This window comes from Spea bombifrons, chromosome 1 (genome assembly GCF_027358695.1).
Source record: "Spea bombifrons isolate aSpeBom1 chromosome 1, aSpeBom1.2.pri, whole genome shotgun sequence".
Lineage (NCBI taxonomy): Eukaryota > Metazoa > Chordata > Amphibia > Anura > Pelobatidae > Spea > Spea bombifrons.
This window is the reverse complement of record NC_071087.1, coordinates 76,968,498-76,990,036: the sequence shown is the minus strand read 5'-3', so window position 1 is coordinate 76,990,036 and position 21,539 is coordinate 76,968,498. Positions and strand designations below refer to the sequence as shown.

The 21,539-nt window shown below is 39.6% G+C and overlaps 1 protein-coding gene across 4 annotated transcripts in view; it reads right to left on the bottom strand.

Moving 5' to 3' along the window:
• Window positions 1-21,539, bottom strand: part of MYO9B (myosin IXB) — a 61,662-nt gene that overhangs the window by 16,338 nt on the left and 23,785 nt on the right. For 3 of the 4 annotated variants that reach the window (XM_053464255.1, XM_053464263.1, XM_053464279.1), the window contains exons 3-31: window positions 17,809-17,903; window positions 17,471-17,533; window positions 17,100-17,199; window positions 15,992-16,092; window positions 15,536-15,665; window positions 15,196-15,285; window positions 14,960-15,076; window positions 14,204-14,338; window positions 13,919-14,040; window positions 13,378-13,519; window positions 12,901-13,096; window positions 12,642-12,717; window positions 11,813-11,902; window positions 10,455-10,494; window positions 9,854-9,976; window positions 8,590-8,670; window positions 8,244-8,354; window positions 7,995-8,117; window positions 6,967-7,116; window positions 6,138-6,307; window positions 5,013-6,050; window positions 4,818-4,881; window positions 4,612-4,730; window positions 4,044-4,195; window positions 3,577-3,761; window positions 1,474-1,572; window positions 761-937; window positions 422-463; window positions 61-169 (exon numbers count right to left, since the gene is read on the bottom strand). In XM_053464255.1, coding sequence (XP_053320230.1) covers window positions 61-169; window positions 422-463; window positions 761-937; window positions 1,474-1,572; window positions 3,577-3,761; window positions 4,044-4,195; window positions 4,612-4,730; window positions 4,818-4,881; window positions 5,013-6,050; window positions 6,138-6,307; window positions 6,967-7,116; window positions 7,995-8,117; window positions 8,244-8,354; window positions 8,590-8,670; window positions 9,854-9,976; window positions 10,455-10,494; window positions 11,813-11,902; window positions 12,642-12,717; window positions 12,901-13,096; window positions 13,378-13,519; window positions 13,919-14,040; window positions 14,204-14,338; window positions 14,960-15,076; window positions 15,196-15,285; window positions 15,536-15,665; window positions 15,992-16,092; window positions 17,100-17,199; window positions 17,471-17,533; window positions 17,809-17,903 — 4,240 coding nt within the window. The remainder of the gene's footprint in view (window positions 1-60; window positions 170-421; window positions 464-760; window positions 938-1,473; window positions 1,573-3,576; window positions 3,762-4,043; window positions 4,196-4,611; window positions 4,731-4,817; window positions 4,882-5,012; window positions 6,051-6,137; window positions 6,308-6,966; window positions 7,117-7,994; window positions 8,118-8,243; window positions 8,355-8,589; window positions 8,671-9,853; window positions 9,977-10,454; window positions 10,495-11,812; window positions 11,903-12,641; window positions 12,718-12,900; window positions 13,097-13,377; window positions 13,520-13,918; window positions 14,041-14,203; window positions 14,339-14,959; window positions 15,077-15,195; window positions 15,286-15,535; window positions 15,666-15,991; window positions 16,093-17,099; window positions 17,200-17,470; window positions 17,534-17,808; window positions 17,904-21,539) is intronic. The other variant, XM_053464271.1, reaches the window with a different exon arrangement.

The window sequence follows — 21,539 nt, the reverse complement described above, 5'->3', positions numbered from 1 at the left end:
CATATGACTGGCTCATTGAAGAGGTATTTCATTGCTTTTTAATAAACGATATCCACTTACTACTGCAAAGTAAAGCCTTTTCCATGGGCCAGATGTTGGAGGAGCAGTGTTCACAGGATTGGCCAATGGTTACCTGGTAGCTGATAAACACATGGCCGTTTGACTCCAGCTGCAAACAGACACCAAAATTAGAGCTTCCACAAATGCTTCCAGTGAAATTGTAACAAAAAAGAGTAGAGAAGCACATGGAAATTTAAATATGTATACGTTATAAAAATGTATATATTTAAAATTCAAAGGATTTGTGAATTATATTGTTCTCTGGTACAAGAGAATACACAATCAACAGACTCGAGTACATAAAGCTGTAAGTGCTGATGATCCCAGATCTGTGTGACACACACAGTGCAAATACACTCACCGTTTGATCTTGCTTTCGCTTCTTCTTTTGAGATTTACGAGGCTATAAAAAGGACAAAAAAACGGCACAATAAATATTCAGCGGGCCTTTCTATTAATGGCATGAGTGATTCATTCACCGAGATTTTCTTAATAGTGGAGTGTGGTAAAAAAGCAGACCAAAGCACTGGGGAATGGAAATAGTTTCTGGATGGGAGGTGAGGAGGTGTAATTGGTTAAAGAGAGATGGACAAGACAGTGTGACAGAGCAAGAAACAAAAACCTACACTATACATGAAGGTAGTGATGTAAAGTACATGCACAGAATGGAAAAAGTTCATGGTAAGAACACAGAAATGACCTTATGGGTTTCGTTCTCTTCTCTCTTGGAGTATCCCCGTGTAAATTCATCCAAGAAAGATTGGAACAGATTTAGCACAAGCTTTAAATCCTTCTCTTTCCTCTCCTGTGTCAGATTATTGACAAGTAGCTGGAAATTTTCCATTAGATCCTTGTAGCCAGCATGAATGTGGCCGTTCTGAGGGGGGAAAAAAGTGTTTTAAACAATGTGTCATGCCCGTGTACAGTATGATCTGCCCTACACATAGTGCAGTAAAGTCAAATACAAGAAATAATACCAATAATAAATAGGAAAAACAAGAAATGTAACATGCCCACCGGACTCTACACCTACATAGTTTCACCAGTCTGTATCGAAGCCTCTTGCACTAGAGACTGATGTTATACACATTTGTATAGCTTATATTACAAATATTTTAGTACAAAGCAGCAGTGCAAACCTGAAATGGAAGCACGTTTTTACATACAGCATAACAAGAAACAGTACGTTTTACTTTAGCGTTAATAGTTTAATGCAGTCGAGCCTGATCTCCACGCTCACTGTCTCATACAGTGGTGAGCCCCTGATCATCTACATTGCCTGTCTGACCTGTTTTTTTATACTGTGTATACAATATGCAATCCACAATACCATTTTCCATGCATAGAACATTTTGCATATTAATGTTCTTATTGCAAGCAAGTGACGTTATACTTAATGATACATGAACGTACTGGAGAAGAATACATGAATTTGAGGTTGCCTCTGAACATCTCCATGGCTTTGAACAGGAGGCACTCCACACCTGATTTGTCAGCATTCAGAGTTGTAATCTGTAGCATAAAAGACAAACATCCATTTTGTAAATCTAATACTATTACATAGCGTCGCTTAATGTACGAAAATCTTATCAACAGGGTTTAAGGAAAATGACAACCCTCTTTATAAAAAGCTAGGACCAGCTACACCATGAATGTAGAACAAACTATAAAAGAATACAACCATTGATTCATCGTAGATCAACAAATTAAAATTTTAAAGTATAAACAAATTGAGAATAAAAAACAAGCCAAAACCCACCAGCACAATCAACTTAAAAATGCACATTAGTATTCACTGACGCACATACGGTGAAGAAAATAATTATTTGATCCCCTGCTGATTTTTTATGTTTGCCCACTGACAAAGACATGATCAGTCTATAATTTCAGTGGTAGGTTTATTTGAACAGTGAGAGACAGAATAACAAAACAAAAATCCAGAATAACACATTTCAAATAAATTATAAATTGATTTGCATTTTACTCAGTGAAATAAGTATTTGATCCCCTATCAATCAGCAAGATATCTGGCTCCCAGGTGTCTTTTATACGGGTAACAAGCTGAGATTAGGAGCACTCTCTTAAAGGGAGTGCTCCTAATCTTTATGTTTTTTGGAAGTTACGGGGCACAAAATGGAACACGCCCATTCTCATTTATATATGGGTCCAGACACAGATGGTGGTACAGCATGACTCTTATGAGTGTCTGGATCACATTCCTGCCGCCATGACTTGGCCTTTTTTTTTTTTTAAGGAATTTTTTCAGCAGCCAGGGGGCAACTGCCCCACCGCTCTTGGATGGATGGCCTCAATATTGGCCCCCAGGGCAGGAGGCCTACCAGGAAATTTCACAGTATCCTGGTAGGCCAGGGCCAGCCACGCAGAAGTCCAAAAATTTAATTTCTGCTCACTTGTTCTATTTTAGCAAGTAAAAAAAAAATGTAAAAAAAAAAAAAAAGCAGTTATCTACTTTGTAGTTTTTAATCACTACAATACTTACAAGAAAGAAAATTTCCCAGAATGGACCCGAATGTCATAACTCACGCTGGTATAAAACCCCAAACCAGTTATACTGGTTGCATTCATCAATGTGCAATTAGACTTAGTAAATGTAGCAGCTATTATCGCCAATGTTTGTCATGGCTTGAATGTACAAGTCCACTAGTAAATGATCAGTGTATGCCCTTTGTCCTAGAGCAAGCGAGGTTTGATTTAAGGGTCAAAATTCACACAAGATGACACCATATCTATTAACATTTTGTATATAATATATAATATATATAATATGTCATGATCTATGTAGAAGGTCAGTAGTCTCAAGAGTCCCTGCAATATTAATTTTGCCATGTCAATTGCTCCAGATTGCCAAGCTGTAACATAAGGCTTGAAAAGAAATCTGATTGAAGAATTGGCGGTATACATGAGTTTATTCTCTACCTTAATGCTACCAAGAAGCTGTGAGCTTCTTCATATCTGGTGCCTGGTGAGTGCAATCATACTGAACAAACCAAATAAAAAAATATATATGTTTTTGTAACCAATGTTGATAGATATTAAAAGGGAATTGCATTGTAGGCTTGTGGAAGTATTTCAAAAACATTTCCCCAGCTCTGGAAATTTTAGATATATATGCTGCTAGAATAATAAATCAATAAATACACAAAACAAAGCAATAATCCAGTGCATACCACCCAGCGAATACTATTCAAGAAACACCTATCCAAGCCATGCATACTGGGGATTCGACCACACATATAGTGTGATGGAATCCCCAATACGCATGCTTTAGGCGTTTTTTTTTTAAATGGTATTCGCTGGGTACGTGCTGAATTCTTGCTTGGTTTTCTGAAAATTCTAGCTTTGTGCTTATTAGATCTTCTAGCCAAAGAAAACTCCTGAATTCCTTCTGGGAAGGAAAGGTATTCATTGGTACACGTTTCAAAGAGCATCTGTTTAATCTATGGATCTTACAAACTACATAGCTACTAAGCTACTAAGTAGCTAGTAATAGCTTACCTTTGTAAAGAGAAAGTCATCTAAGTGTTTTAATTCAGTGGGGTTGGTTATCTCTCTGCATAAAGAGGCTTTCCACGTCTCAGACACAGTTGTAGCTTTACTGATTTTAATTGAGCGGTTTCTGCGCAGTTTGCTGGATGCCTCCACGCCATGGTTCCGACCGACCTGTCCTGTGGAGGTTGCACCTAGAGTACAACCATGGATTAAAAGGCAGAAAGTGTTGTACAAAAGTGGCCACCATAAGAAGCAGAAGGACAGAGTCTATACCAAAAGTTACGTCAACACTAGGAAACCTCATGCCGTGTAAAAAAAAAAAAAAAAAAAAAAAAACTTAAAAAGTACTCATTTAAATTTTTGTTCATCATCTGCCCCATCTACAAAGCCTATTGTACAAGTGATTCGTAAAGAACATCAATTGCTAGTACAACTCGAAATAATAATATGGAAGATGCATGCTTAGAGCTCACCTTCAAGAGGTGCCTTCACAGGACAGGTTTCGTGCCAAGGCTGTTGGGAGAGGGGTTGATCGGTACCATCTGGGGTGAGTGGACTCTCTTTGTTATTTTTCTTCTCAGGTTTCTTACCCAGAAGCCTTTGAAGAGGGTTCTTATAAGTATGCCTGGAGCGGGAGGGGAAGCAAACACAAAGAAATTATATTCGCGGATAGCAAAGGTGTTAAATGCTTAAATCTGTAAGTGTAAAAAGATGCAAAACAAAGGGGAACAACACTAATGTGGAGGAATGTCTATGAAGACACCAAGAAGTTCAGATGGCTGTTCCCATAGAACATGTTTTTGTTTTTAAATCATTAAGCACAATTAAACAGGGTTATTCCTTGATGTTATTTCTTTTTGTTATGTATGCATTTTTCTTTGTCATCATAATAAACAGATTTATAAAAAATAGCTTCTTTAAACTACTAAATGTATTATTTGAGTACAGATACACTTTAAGGACTGGGGACTGTAAGAAAACAGGGGTTATAGACAAATCCTGTTTACATACACACAAAATATTTAAATAGTCCACACTCACTTGGAATCCACTGGCTGTGATACAGCTGTGTCAGACTGTAAGGTGGGCTCACTTGATTTCTTTTTCTGAAGAGCTACCTTCTTTACACCCTTCTCAGACTCTGTTTGCATAGTGGGTGACTGGGGAAGACATAATTAAAGCCAAATGTTTAGGCAACAACAGCATATGCCACACACTAATATTTTCTGATTGGAGTATGCACTCACTTGGATGGGGGGCAAAACCTGTGGCACATTTTTGATCTCCCTGGGTAGGCTAGCAGTCTTCTCCCTAGCAGAGGAAAAAATATTAGAACCCATTTATGTTACTACCTGCACAGCGGTGTTTATAATAAAACACACGCAGTTGCAGATGTTGCCAACATACATTTAGTAAAAAGGCAACCCAAAAAATGTCCTTACTCTTTTGGTGTTTCCTTGCTCTCTCCTGGAAGATTTTCCTCCTCTGTTTTGGAGTTTGGAGAAGATTCCCCCTCACTTTGCCTCTTCTCCTTCCACTTCTCTACTATGTTCTTCAGCTTCTCATGGTCACTATATCTCTGGATGATGCCCACGCTCAGAATTTCAGCTTCTTGTGTTACGCTTTGTTTGCTCTTCTCCTCAGGCTTTATAGGTGGCTTCACTGATGGGAGTTGGAGATCCAAAGGAAGGTTGGAGGGCCTAGTAGGCTTTGCTACACAAGAATCTTCTTTTGTCCTTGGAGTCTCCCCTTCTCCACCAGTCAGCATCACTTTTGTGAATTCTTTCTCTCTATCAATTTTCTCTTCTTGGAATCCTACTATCTCCCCTTCCCTAGTGCAGACCCGATGTTCTGTCTCAGTTTCTCCTTGCTGGCTTTCACCATCTTTCTCTGTCCCATCCAGGGAAGAGTAAATACGTTTATTCTGCATCATTTCATGCTGCAGACCCCTACGTCTCCGGTTCTCACGCTTTTCTCTGCTGCTTGGAGCTCTCTCGGGACTTGCAGCATCACTCCTTGATACCATCTGTGTCATTTTGGGTTTAGAAGACTCTTTCATTACCGACCCTGCCTCTTTTTCTGTATTGTGGATTTGGGGATCTGCCTGTATAGCCTCATTTAAAGGTTTCTCTGTCATGTTACATTCATTTTCTTTAACAATCCTCTCACTCTCTTCCACGGCCTTGATAACTGTGTTTAAAGTCTCCATAATATCACCTTTTTTTAATACTGAGTTTTCATCTTCTTTTACGCTGTAAGCCTGGTGGGCCATCTCCAGAGTGTTCTCCCCAGTTCTTTCTGGTTTACTGTGCGCTCCTCCTTCCTTCATCTCTGCTTGTCTAAGGGATTCCTTCACCATCCGTTTTTCCTCCTCTTCCCGCCGAGCTTTCTCCAGAAGAGCCTGCCTCTCTCTTTCTAGGGCTTCCTGCTTAATCTTCTCTTCATCAGCCTTCCTCTTTATGTCCAGCATCTCCTTGTACCTACACAGGCAATGAACCTAGACATTTAAATATCAATTTACAATTAACATACAAGAAAACCATGTATACCCAAGTTAACACTAGTACCTTTTCCTTTGTAAGTGTCCCCTGCAAAGAGCCTGCAGTCTCTGGATGAGCAGAATCCGCCTGCGGTAATTTTGCCTCTCAATAAATCCTCTCCAATACGCCTGGATACACAGAGCAGCATTGTTGCTGACCTCTAGCTCTCTTCTCACTTGATGTGATCTCCAGTGGGCCTGTGATGGAAACAACCAACTGTTTTGTTAGTGTCACTTTAGCTTTCCTACAGCAAGGCTGCGTTGTGTTTTACGTTTCCAGCTCTGGTATGTTTGGCAAAATTACCAGGCTATGCCTATCTCAATGTATTTTGTTTTCATTTCTGATTATCCTCTTCAAACATAGGATTGCATCCTTGACAATTCCATCTGCATTGTTTTAGCAGGGCGTACATGATTGTCTAGCACTAGAGATGATTTTTAACTGTGCAATTTCTTTGTAAACGATCATCATACATATTTTAGGGTTAAATTCGAGGTGTCAGAGCCACTTGACATACAAACACTTGCTAGTGCAATCCCAAAAATTCTGACTTCGAGGAGCTGCCTGAGCTGCTACACTCCTCCCCTATTCACAAGCCAGGTTGTTGCTGGGCTTGAGAAATCATTGGATGTCATTGGATGTCAACCGTAATTAAGTTGTTTTTGTTTATTGAAGACCACCTTCCCATTAAACACATATATTGGCATAGTAAGAGACTAGTTATATTTACTCTGCTTCTCAATGAAATGGTTATTTATTTTAAAATTCATCTCAGTACATGATAAAAAGTAAAAATGTCATAAAAAGTAAAAATGTCACATAGCTTTATGGGGCAGATGGCTAACAATGACTTTACCTGTATGCAGGTAGCTGCTGTTTTCATCCTGAGGAAGTTTCTTCTGTCCACAACCATCCGGAATAGACTCTGTAGGAGAATTATCTTCTTGATGACAGCCTGGTGCAAAGTGTCCTGGAGCTTCTGCCTTTCTGGTTCCTTCATGAACACCTTACAGAACACAAACCCAAGGTAAATTTGTGAATTATAATATATACACACACACATAACAGGGTCCAAAAGGCTTGAGTCCACTTGCAACAATCTGCTTTTACTTCAGCATTTCCAAAATACTTCTGTAAAGAAAATATATCACTTTCACTAGGTAAGAAAAAGAATGTTTGACAGAATTTAATGGGGTTGAGGCGATTGCATTGGGAAACTGCACATCAGCAGTTTTAGGGACTTTTTTGTACTCCAGATATACCTGGCACAGCTTTGACACGCATCTCTTCCACACAACTTTAAGCCAGAAGGAATTGCCATGCCTCTAAATTAAGAGAAGCACCATTATATCCTGCAAAGTGTAGGTGATCTTGTGCAAGTGACCAACTCAGGAACAGACAAAAGATCATCGCAACTGAATATTTCTTGCACCTGTAGGTTTTACACAATGTGGTGTCAGCCTCTCATGAACTCACAGGTTTTCCACAAAGGCAGTAGCTCGCCAGTCATATTTTAAAGCTGTGCTTTAGCTTACTGGGGTAAGACATTACTGGTTCAGTTATGTTTTCTTGATATACTGCACTTTTCATGGCGTTTGCTTAGTCTTGCTTTGGATAAGTTATTCGGCTGCAGAAAAATTGTAAAAAAAATAAAAATAAAATGCAGATCACGTGTGCGCTAGGATGTTACCCTTTCAATGAAATGATATATTTTTTAAATAATGTATTCCTGAATACATTAATATAAAAATATTTTACTATTTTTAATAAATGATCAAAAAAAAAGCAGTTGTTACTGGTGGACTGAGATGTTTGGACCCTATACATAAAAAACATTTATACACACACACAGACGCAATACATAAAGGAGTAGCTTCAGGTTACCTTGGTTTTACCAAGCTGATAATTGTGAGGGTCCAAGGATAAATTTTCCAACAGAGCAGCAATATTTGCTTTTAGCACCGAAGAGGATTTTAGGAGCAGTACTTGGAACTGGTCTGCAAACTCCTATGAGACAGAACATCAGCCAAAATAGTCAGTTAATAACCCAAAATATTATTGGAGCATTTTTTTGAGATAGTATTCATATAAAACCAGCATTTTGTTCGTAAGTATTAGTAAAGTGTTCTCTACCTGATAAGTATACTTAGCGCTATACCCGGATCTCCGTATTCTAACAGTCTCTAACATTCCTGTGTATCGGAGTTGCTGGAGGACTAGGGCTTCATCAAAGGTCATCTCCCTCTAGAGAAATGTGAATGGGAAGTGTTATTAAAACAGATTAAAATGAAACCTGATTTGCAAAAATGGAGGCTAAACAAGAATAGCATCATTCCTAGGAGTCTTTCCCCATCTTTATATTATAGGTTAACAATGCATGGAATATAGAATTAAGACTGCTATGCAAGGAAATACCAGGTATTAATAAGGAAAGACAACAAAGAATTTTGCATTATTTTCTTGCAATGTGTGTTCTCACCTTTTCCGCATTGGAGCGAATACATCGGATAAAGAATGGTTCAGCTTTACCAAGTGTCTCCAAAAGCTTATTCAGGGATGCCTGAAATATAATAATATTTCAAAGTCTGGGCATCTTTAAGTCATATATATATATATATATATATATATATATATATATATATATATATACACACGCACATACATACAAACACACACATTTACTATATTCAGATATACCTGGAAACCTCTCCTAATTATTAGTTTAAATGTCCCAACCATACGCACATAGGCATGCCATCTCTATGGACTAACATTGGCAGCATAAATGGTTGTACTGAATAGCTTGTTGACTTTCAGCATTTAAATGTTAATGCTGCAAACAGACATTTAGACAACGGTATGCTTCCAACTTTGTGGCATTAGTTTGGGAAAATCCTTTCCTGCTCCAGCACGACTGTACCCTTGTACACAAAGCAAGGGCCGTAGACACGATCTGACAAGTTTGATGTGAAGGAACTTGAGTGGCTTCCACAAACCCTGGCCTTACTCTTATTGGTCAATAGCAACTACATTAATGCCCATAGTTTTGAAACAGAAGGTTCAACAAGCTAACATGGGTATGCTGGTCATGTGGTCATATACTTTTGGTGATGCACTTTTTTCCCCCCACTTTAAGTCTTTAAAGTGGGGGTGCGGCCTATATTCGGAGTCTAGCGCCCGACGCCCGGGACATGCAGTGGTAGCATATCTCGGGGAGGGAGGACAGTGGTAGCATATCTCGGGGAGGGAGGACAGTGGTAGCATATCTCGGGGAGGGGGGACAGTGGCAGCATATCTTGGGGAGGGAGGACAGTGGCAGCATATCTCGGGGAGGGAGGACAGTGGCAGCATATCTTGGGGAGGGAGGACAGTGGCAGCATATCTCGGGGAGGGGGGACAGTGGCAGCATATCTCGGGGGGGCAGAGTGGCAGCATGTTTTTTTTGGTACTTTTTTTAAAGAAAACAACTTTTTCTTTAAAAAAGCACCAAACTTTTAGGGTGCGGCCTATATACGGGGGCGGCCTATATCCGAGCCAATACGGTATATACACACACACTTTTTTTGAAGACGGAGAAACTCTCACTCTACAGCCTCTTAGCGTCCACAATGAGTAATGTTATACTAAATCTGATCAAGCTGTCATCGGCTAGCTGTGCATAGAAAGCCATATTTTGTACAAGCCAGAACTAGAAGATGCCTTTGATTAGAACATTCACCAAATTGAGGAAAAAACAGACTCACCTGAAACTGTGCACTAATACTGGGTGGCTTTTTTTTCTTGTGCAAGTGAAGCAAGGACTTAGTAGTTCGGTCATGGAGAGTCATACTCATTATTAATTTTAGGGACTGCGAGTCCAGTAGGTTCTGTATGCATAGGGAGGTAAAGGAAAGTCAAATGGAATGAAAAAACCACTTACTGGGTGCTCAACAAAAAATATAAACTTGTCTGTGATATCATCAAAAGATTTAAACATTCAAAAACAAAAAGGTATGCAATAGTAATGCTACCTTAACACTACTCTCGCCCTATGTCAAATAATTACAGGCCAGATACTAAAATTTCCTGAGAAAACAGTCAAAAAGGAACATGATGTGTAGAGGTATACAAGTGAACACTGCCATTGATCTAAGTTTTTTCTTTATGTTATCTCTCCACCAAATGTATCGGTTTGTCTCAGCCTGTTAATTCTTGTCTTGTCATATCCCTTGAATTTATGTATTGTATTAAGCGCTGCGTAAACTGTTGGCTCTATATAAATAAAAGATAATAATAATAATGTTATACATTGTTTCACTGGTACACAGGCCAATGCTGGCTGGTGTCATTAAAAACAATTATTACCTTTGGAATGAGCTGCTTCTGACGGGCACCTTTAGATTTCCTGCAAAGAAATTGTTAGCCAAAATATTATACAAGTGGCTGTCTGACAATTACTGGTAAGTGGGTTATCCTATTAATTGCTGTGGTTAGTGAACATAATCAAGGCTTTGGTTAGGAGGTTTGCAAGTTTTAGTACAGCAAAGGTAGAGGAGTCTGCGGTTGAAAAAATGTTTTAGCGACTAAAATCACTTAAGACATAACACACAAGTCACACTTAATACATCCAAGCACAATGATATAAAAGTGGGATGCAGGCACACTGATGAGGGCATCATCTTGCAAATAGTGACCACATACCTAGGAGAAAATGATATCCAATACAGTGCAACTCTACCAACATATACCGTGTGCAGCACACCGTGCAAACAGAAAATATACACAACCACAGCCACACTCACAGGAGCTGGTAATGCGAGTGTCTACACAGAGAGAGAGACTGCTGCAAACTGGCTGGGTCATCTCCCTGCAAGGAGAGCCCCTTAATACTGCTCATCAGTTGACTACGGTGCTCTCTGGCCTAGCCATGTAGAAGAGAGACACACAGTGGCTGTTATAGATCACCCATGAATGGGAGGAAATTAAAATGGTAATAAAATACCAACTTCAGAGACGCTTAATGTCAGAGTAAACAATACCTATAGAACAGAGGAAAACAAAAACACTTTTTTCACCATCAGACTCCAAGGTGTAAAATACTAACATAAGTAACGGGTTACTGTCATTAAATGATTGATTGAATAATAAATAAAGCCCCAATGACCTGACAGCCATATCGTGCCAGGCTGTCGTTAGAAGTAGTGAAGGGCATACCATGCAATTTGTGTTAATAACCTGTCAGCGTGCAACCTACATGCCCCAGAGGAGTCCAATCGCTACAAGCTTACAGAAATACACACATGGTGTAGCTTAGTATGTTGGCACTAGGCAACATCCTACACATCGTCCATCAGTTACATGATGATACCATGATACACAATGTCCAGTGATGCAATGCGTATATAATAAATATAAATTGTTTTCTTATAAGTGACTTAGAGATATACATCTCAGCCAGGAATATAAATACCCAAGGACAATCATTCACAATGATTATTACATACTTGCGTGTGTATGAATTGTGCTCCCAAATGCACATGTGAATACATACAGATAAAAGTGTCACTGTGTGGTTTTGAACCAATCTGTAACTTCAGATTAACCAGATTCCCTTATTTATTAAGGCAGTCAGAATTATAAAGACATCCATGTAGGAAAGACTGTAGCACTGTAAACTGTAGGACTTCCCTCTGGGGCATTAGCAGTTATTGCCTCTTACTTACTTCTTGCTTTCGTATATACTAATGATGTCTTCAAACACATCAATATCATAGTCCACGGAACAATCAAAGGAGAAATCGAGGAGAGAGTGGCTAAGGGATGGACGGAGTACAGATTTTTCCCAGTAAGTTGTGGAACACTAAAAAGGATGCTTCTTATGGTATTACTCAAGAGTCAAAGCCTTCATCATTCATAACACCCTACTACAAATCTGGCTATATGAAAAGATACATCAATTTGAAGAAAAGAAAATGCCCCGTCAGATTTACATTCGGGCATTACCTACACATTTCCAAACATTTGTGCATATCAAATATGGTATTAAAAGGGGGAGGAAGACATGCAATACCTAAAGCATGAATAAAATGTATTATTACTTTATAACAATTTCTGAAGTCAACAGGTCATAAGATCATGTGCTCCTTACAGATTCAAAGGGCAAAAAGGTTTTTTTATGCCTGTAAGAAATGTGTATGTAAGGAGGAGTACCAGTAAAGCCATTTTAATGTAGGAATTGGAAATTAGACTCTTTTATATACTGCACTGTCAGTAAGGTCTCCTTGGCGTTTATTCACGTAAGTGAAAATTGTCAGAAGAGCAAAGGAAGACACCCGGGAGCTTATAGTGATTGACCCCGTGTCCATCTTGAACTTGCTCATTACTCTTTACGAAGAACCAACACTTGCAAATGTTATTCTTTATACTAAAGGTTTAAGGGAATATTTCCAATGCTGCAATTGGTTTGGAAAGTGTTACATTCAATAGATTGAGTGGACCAGCACAAACTGCACAGAGGCTTCCCATTGTAACAATATACTTAGCTCTACTAACCGGTATACTTTCTCCACGGGTGTGTTTGATCTCTGAAGTTCCCCAAGCGGAACTCTGGATCCTTTTCGTACAACACCTGCCAAAAGGAGTGATTATTACGATATAGAATTCAAAATATCAAAACACACAGAGGGGTCAAATCACAAAATTGTACTTGCAATTATTTCATAGTAAGTGAAATATAATTAAAGTCTGAGAAGAGACTGAGTTTAAAGAAAACTATTCCAGATCAGATGTCATCTTCAGGTGGATGATATACCTGCTGTTCTTTCAGCCCTCTGTCTTGCAGCCTCATTAAGAACAGCCATGGCTCTGATAGCTGCCCGCAGGACAGACCAACGGAAGACGGACACAGGGTCCATCCCAATCAGCTCCCGGATGTATGCACTGTCACTGCTTCTGAGAAGAGCCACAATATCGGGTCTCATGTAATCTGTGTTTTTCTCTCGAAAATCCTGCATCATAAACATTGGCATTGTCAGGAGAAAATACATCACAACGCTATTTCCAACAACATTTTTATTGAAGTATATTTATGGCAATTGTTTCTAAATATGCTCAACTCAAAGACTGAAAAGGCTTAAGCATGTTACCATTGACTAGTTTATAACGATGTCATCACATGGCAGAAAGCTTAAAAAAACACTAAACACTATATATTTAAGCCTTAGTTTGACACAACTGGTTAGTTTTACTGCAGATAACCATAGTACTTGGTAATGTCTGGTACATTTACCTTGATCTGATACTTGACTTTCCCAGCAAAGTGACGGATGATGAAGGCAGGCTCCATGACTGGTGTGGCCACAAAAAACTTATTTTCATCATGTTGCTGTTTGAACTTTGCAAGCAATGTGCGATAGGTAGCATGGGGGAAACTGTACAAAGAAAGCACACTTAAAAAGACAAGTAATTTCTTTCGGGCCTACAACACTAGTGGCTTGTACCACACCTCAACACATACTCAGAACTTGAAGCAAGTCCTTAGTAGCCAAAGGCTTAGCTATATCCCATCAGCTAAATGCCCAAGGGTTTTGTTTACATTTTGCATGGAGATGAAGCCACAGATTACCCTCTGAACTCCAATGCAGCACGACTAGGGTGACCATATCAGCAATATGTAAAAACTACACGTGTCCTGCAAAACACGGCTGATATGGTCACCCTAAGCACAACGCACCCTTTGTATGTTTGTAAGTATGGCAAAGTAATATACGACTTATGACAGTGAATGTCTCCTAGTTTCTCAAGATGTAAAAACAGCTCTCTCTACTTACTTGCTCTCCTCATCAAGCAGGTAGAAGAGACCTGTTGGTTTTTTGCTAATCAAATGGATGCAGCCAACATTGTCTGTATAATCTATATTGTGCCAGCTAATACCTTCATCTTGGTACTCCTCCTGTTCAGTAACAAAAGACATAACTGGTAACAAAACTGCCTTTCACAAACAACATTTATCACACAGCAAAGAGACAAGAAATCGGAGCAGCAAAGCACTAGGTCTCTGAGATAATGTTCTTATTACTGCAATTAAACACAGTTATTCTGCCCTAATTTCTCACCTGCTCCAACTTAAAGATGTGCTGGTTGAAGTAATACTGCAGTTGCTCATTGGCATAATTAATACAGAACTGTTCAAAGCTATTGTTTTCAAAGTCTTCGAACCCAAAGATATCCAGGACACCAATTGACAGACACTAATAGAGGGAGGAAAAGGACAAACAGTAATAGGTTAAAATAGGAAAATAAAGACAAAAAAAATGAAATACTATCTCCTTTGTACACATATGCTCAATGAAACACATTAAGCGTAAAACAGCATTTTGTAACGGGTTTTTTGTACATATGAAAATATGTCCACAAAAACATACATTTTACAATCTAGTACACACATATATACATGGTGCGTTAGATTAAACTAAACAAATCATCTTCTGCTTCCGGACACTCCTATGGCCGGTCTGTCTCCCCACAAAAAGCCATACACTCTCATTAAAAACTCTGGAATAGAGCAACTTGGCTTCATGCCTCCTGGCACGTGGCAAGATAAAAGAAACCACGGAACAAAATAATCTCGGGTCTTGGCAGAGTTAACCGTGGCGGGGAATGTCTGCGTGTGTATATATATATATATATATAGGCTCTAACGTCAAAATACAATTCTGTTAACTTCTACAGACAATTTAATGACCAGTGAAATACTTGAGACAAAGGAAATAAAGACAAGGCATTCTCCCTAAGCCAATACTAAATTAATGATATCAGATAGTTTCAGGTTGGCTTAAACATGCATGCCATCCGACATCAGTGACTCTTACATTTACTGCCTCCTCCACATCCTTCTTGTTGAGTAGGGCATGGTTAATCCGTAGTACAATCCAGTCAAATAAAGCACTGTACAATGATTTGGCCATTGAATCTCGGGCGGTCACAGCCTGAAAGAGATGTGCATGAGAGCTTAGAGCAATAAACTATGCTTTTTTTTATTTTATTTTTAAGAATGTGGTCAACATAATCACCATTTTACCAACATACTAAGCAGGAGTGCACTCACCTCATTTAGGCTGTATGGCAATATCAGCTTCTCATTTACAGTAACAGTTTTCCTCTTGGTCAGAGCTTCCACCAACAACTCCCTCTTTACCTGTTAATAAGTTAAACATGGAGAAGGGTCAGGAGCAACACTTGTTACCTCATACACACTACATATGCTAATGAATTTGTCCAACACGCAGCTCTTAAAGGTTTGAGATAGCTCAGTTCTGGACTTAAGAAAACCTAAAAAAAAAGGTTTCTATAGGTTTCCATACACACACAAATTTGTAAATTCTCAAACTTAGGGTGGGGCTGCAGTCCTTAAGGATAAAGTTGGATATCACTGTTATGGCATATACCTGCAGTAGCTCTGATAGGGTATCTAGTGCTTCAGGAGGGCCAACGTCTAAACCCTCATCCCTCCCAGATGCCTTTTTTTTGTAGGTCACATTGCCAAGGTAGAGGATGGCAGACAGCACTGAAAATATCCTAAAAATAACAGAAAATTGACATGTAAAACATTCACCAAAACATCAAGAATAAGAGTCAGTAGATTAACACAATAGTCCACACACACACGGCAAAAAATTTGAAAACAAATTGTCAATTGTTTGCCGATGTACAATGTATAACACTTGACTCGTGCCTTCTAGCAGAAGTTAACCAAGAGAGAGGTTTTTTGGATCACCAAATCTCAGCATGTGCAGAGAGTCTCAGATCGGTTGTCTGGCTTCTAAAGTAAAACTTTTTTCGAAGTATATATTTGTTGCATATATAGACAATGTTAAGGCTAAGACAAAGCATCATTTACGCACTGTTTCTTTGTAGCTGGAAGAAAGCCAACCATTTCCATGGCTTGTTTCAGGCGCTCAAAATCATGTCGGAGATCCTCTCCTTCTTCCACCTTGAAGTTGTTCTGGGAAAATATATCAGAAAAGCTAAAAAAAAATCCTTTTAACATTACACAAAAACTGTAGTAGGGAAGAATAGCTATATATACAAATATAACCAACGAAGAATACATGGCTCCTTCAATTCAGCTGTTGAGCATCTTGTCATTTTTCACATTTTGATGACATCTGGGGTTGGTGACTTACTAAAAACTGCACAATATCTTGAAAAAACAGTGACAAACACATACCTATAGTAAATTTCATCACTTAATCCAATATCTTGGACAGGTACAGCCATCTGCTGCAACAAGCTCAATGCATCATATTTACCACCTACTGATGAGTTACTGAATTCTCTTCTGACAGTGGTTGTGTTAAGTAGACAGAGATGGCAACCAGTGAAGAGCAACATAAAATGCATGAAATCACCTAATTAAAGATGCATTACTCCATATTGTAGCAGCAAAATCACAGTTCTTTACATAATCTAGATTTAGAAGGCTTGGATGGTCTGGATTAAAGACATGGGCCCTCACATTGACTCATGTTTTTGACAATTAACCAGTCAACTTGGAATTCACTGTGGAAAGTGTCAAGCAGTATTCACCAACCCCAGCTCTAGTCAAACCAGCCTTCATGTGAAGTAAGGGTACTTCTAAAGTCTTCTTTCCTGTGTGTATGTTCACCTTGCCACTTTATGACTTGGACCCATTCCCTGGGTGCCCACATACAACAGCGCACAAGCCAAGCTACATAGCAACACAGGGTGTGTGCAGCTTGCCTGTTATGAAAGCTGCAGCAGCAGTAGGTGAAACAAACATAGCTTACTAATCACAGTCTTATCAGTTATATACAGACTGAAGTAGTGGTGCACAGGGAGATCATTTAGTCTCAGATATGTTCACAAACTATGTACACACTCACATACATACGACATAGATCTAGACACAGGAAATAACTACTCATGTGAATAGACGGAAAGCAGGTCTGGACCCACATATAAAACTTGTATATGAGTAACAGGCCTTACTTGATTGAGGTAGAAATAGTCTTCTGGTTGCTTCAGATGGAATTCCTTCCTCTCCTCCTCTGAGACCCCAAGGAGCATGTAATAGAATACATGGTAATTCCTACAGGACAAACATTGGATCTAAGAGGCATGGATTGGCAGTAAAGAGAAGGAGTAGGGGGGGGTGTTTAAAACAGGGACCAAGGAAAGGCAGGGAGTATTGTTCATTGAATATGGGGCAGGGGGTAAAAATTCATGATTAGTTCAGGCAAAACTCATACACCATAGATGAACGCCCACTATAGTATATGCGTTTCTATTCTATGTATATAGGGTCAAAATAAAGCACTCTTAATTTGTTAATGTGCATGTAGAAGTCCGTTCTTGCTCACCTTTCATTTTTTTCTTGAGATACAAGTCTGGATTTTTCAAGTAGATATTTTTCCACCACAGCCCTAAGACACCAAGAGAAGTGAAATGAAGATCAATGCTGTAGCTGTAAAGTTACTACCCTTTTGTCCTAAGAAAATAAATTTAACTGTTTGAAAACTATGTTTTGAAAATGCCATATACTGACTACTCTCTCCTCTGCAGTTTATCAAAAATGCTGCTGCTAGGCTTATCTTCCTTACACGATGCCCTTCCCCTTCTTCTCTTGTTAACACAAGAATTGAAAAACCTTCTACTAACATATAATAATAATAATAATAATAATAATGCTATTGCTCACCCACGCACAATACCACTTTCCAAATAATTGACCTGGATGAATTTTCCAAAGCGACTTGAGTTATTGTTGTGTGCAGTTTTAGCATTTCCAAAGGCCTAAAAGGGGATAAACGGCAGGAAACAATGGAGTCAAGTAAGAAAGAAAAGGCATGCTTTTCTATACAATTATGTGTTTTAAGGAAAACAAAAACTGGCTTTAAGTGCAGAAATAAGTAAACATTAACCATTTGGTTTGAATTATCAGCAGTCACAAAAGGGCCAATTTGACAGGATCAGCCTGCAGCCTGAGCCGTTGTTTTCTTTTAACCTCTGTACACGATAGCGTATATGTCTCGTGGGTTCTTGCGCAGCCATATTTGTAAAAAGTAAAAAAAAAAAAAAAAAAAAAAAAAAAAAATGCTTTCTAATCAAGCCTTTCTTCGATTGTTGAACTGCTCCGAATTTATAAATGAAAAGCGTACGTGCACGGAGAGAGAAATAAGACACACGACACACTCTGGGTCAGGTCCAAAATCACTCTGCTTTATTATGTTTGTACTATAGCTTATATAGCGCCCGGAAATCGGGGCGTCGGACTACGTAACTGACGACAATTGGTTACTCTTGAAACTATATGGAAACAAGAAAAAGTTGTACATAAAAGTACATAAAATATGAGTTCCGAGTGCAATGTATGGAATGTTGCCGTTAGCGATATATGTGTCTCCCACGTTCCTGCGTGAGGTGAGACCCTTTATATTGGTCAAAAGCCAGCTTATATTCACTCAAGCGATATGCGTTCCTTTGCCTATAATGGTGCCATAACAGTCCCCCCTTGAACATATGATGGCTGACTGTCCCTTAACCTAACAGATCCTACCGGACATGGTCCTGCATCCTCTTCACCTGCAGTGGCGGCAAATTATCCCTACTGGATAAAATCCCAGTCGCCAGCACCATCTTCTCTCATTGACGACGCCCTAACCTGGGGCCTACCTCCCCCACCCCGTTGCCATCTACGACCATATCTACTGTACCTCTGTACCCAGTAGTTAATCCAGATGGTACGTTTGTATTACCTGCCCCGACTGTTAAAGACAAACACCCAGTTCCCCTTATGATGATGGTATGCACCTCAGGGGACCAGGAACTAGCGGGACCAAAAGCAACAGCCAAAACCCATAAATCTAAGCCCAAAGACCCCCAAGTCTTCACTGCGGCTGACGTAGACGACCAAATTAATCAATTAGATGACGCAGGATGGGGGAGGATCCGATAATGCACTCCCATCCGGCCAGCCCACGTCCCCCTCACAAGACCCTTATTTTTTTACGACAATTCCAAGAGACGCTGGGCACTTCTGCCTGTTGCAAATCCCAAGCGATATGCGTTCCTTTGCCTATAATGGTGCCATAACAGCAGTAATTCCATGTATGTGTGTTTTTCGGGAGATGGTCCACATCCTCACAAGTGAGGTCATCTGTCTGGTATGTGAGGGAGACTAATCCAAATTTAATGTAAGATGCACAAGAGGAGGGGAGGGGACTCATCATCCACCCTGCTGGTCTCTGTATGAAACTTAGTTGGAAAGAAAACCCATGAAAACTCACAGAGAGTTCCGTTAAAAAGGTTAAAAAGTATTTGCTGAAAACGGCAATATGGTCATTACTAAATGAATCACTTGCATTAAAGCATAAATACATACCTCTTTAAATGTACACATTTTAAATACATTCTTAACCCCTTAATGACAAAGCCCGTACATGTACGGGCTCAAAATGTATTGTTTTCAATGGGTTTAGGGACCGCCCATTGTCCTTAAGGGGTTAATAACAACCAACTACACAACGGTGATCAGGCTGCCCGGTGTGTTGCTGCTGAATGGGGCGATGACGAGGGAGCTCTCTGGCCATTTACACAATAGAAGTCTGTGCCAAGCAGGCACAGCCAACATAGTATCTTGTACCAGGCGCTGCGAGTCCTGCGGTGGAGCGCCAGATTATGATGTATGAAACACACTTCTTCAATTACTACCCGTTTCGCATGTGTGTTGCAAACCAAGCCGGTTCGAGTTTAAACAAAACGCTATTACTAAATACAGCTTTAAAAAAAAAAAAAAAAATCTTCAACCTAAGGACATGCAGTTTTGGGAGGCGTTTCATTTTTGTCAGAAGAATGCATGAGTCAAAACCCTGCAAAGAACGGTGAGGTCACAGGAAGGACTGACTGACATGGAATAACACCACTCTGCTAATGTTCTTGGAGAGCTGGCAATATAATAAAACTACAAAGCGGTGCCATACCTTTCATTTTTCATAAGCGATTCCGTTAATGACAACACAAAAGTACGCGGTTGCATTGAGAAATGGATAATTGCTATTGCCAGATGCAGAGGCATCCAACAGGCTGTTCTTTAATGGTGGGACCTGCAGCTCCTAGAGATATAACTGCTGGTTGGTTTTGTCCTTTGCATTATACAGATCAATAGTGGATGGTTTTCACATCTGGTTTGAAAGTGTTTTCCAGTGTTTGTACTATCAAAAGGTATTACCCTGATGCCAAGCATGTAGTGATACTGCTCTATTCTAGTTTTAAACTGAATATATTGTCAATGTTTAGTTTTTCTTATGAATAAATGATCTTCATTTAGGGGATTTTCTCTACTGGTGCCTTTCTCAAGGTACTTAGTTGGAGTCTCTGGCCAGACTTCAGGGGTGTTACTAGAAACCACCGGGCCCTGGTGCAAAAAATTGCCCTGGACCCCCCAACTTTAACAACTAGCCTGTGCCATCGTTGCCCCCACACAACTGGTCTGTGCCTTGTTTTCCCTTTGCCCCCCTTCCAACATATTCAAACACACACAAATTACACACACTCCATCTCACCCCACTTACACAAGCACACATCCATTGCTCACGCTCACACACACACGTACGCATCCATGCACACACACGTCCACACAAGAAGGAGTCAGAGCCCCAGTTGCCAGTTATTCATCTACCATTGCTGGTTCTAGAATTCCTGCAGTCAGCTTATGTACCACCAGAGCTCCAGCTACCAGCTATTCATCTACTGCCAGTGGTTCCAAAAGTACAAGTGTGGTACAGTAGGATTCCAACCCACCTGAACAAGGTAGGCCCAACACTTAACAGTAACACAACACTACACAAACACACTTACTGACAAAATAAAAGCACACAGATTTCCCCACTATCCATATACAGTGACTAACACTACAGTAAACAAACACACACTGACTTTAGCACTATACATAAACACACACATAGAATGTTCCTCCTGCACTCGTGGGCACGCATCTAAGTACCCACCTATAGCCAATTAGAGGGGCAGTTTCACATGCTGTCCAGGGTTTGCACTATTGTATTGGAGCCTGACACTAACGTGATCTTTACAGAGGGAGTGAGTCAGCCCAGTTCTAATTTCATTAGGAAGCAGTCATAATTGTATTTTGGCCAATTACACTTCAGGGGGATGGGAAGTTACATTCAGGAAGGCATCTGTCACAGCTAATAGCGCTTACCACTTATCAATCTGGTAAAGATGACACTTTTATTGACTAACTAAAGTACGGTATAATAGATTGCAAGCTTTATAGCCTATCTAGGTCTGATCTTCAAGCATATTTATATGAATTAATATGACATATTATACCTGAAGAAGAGACTTGGTAAGAAAAATAGCAAATTTGGTAAATTGAAGTATACTATATATTGTGAACTTTAAAGATTAGCT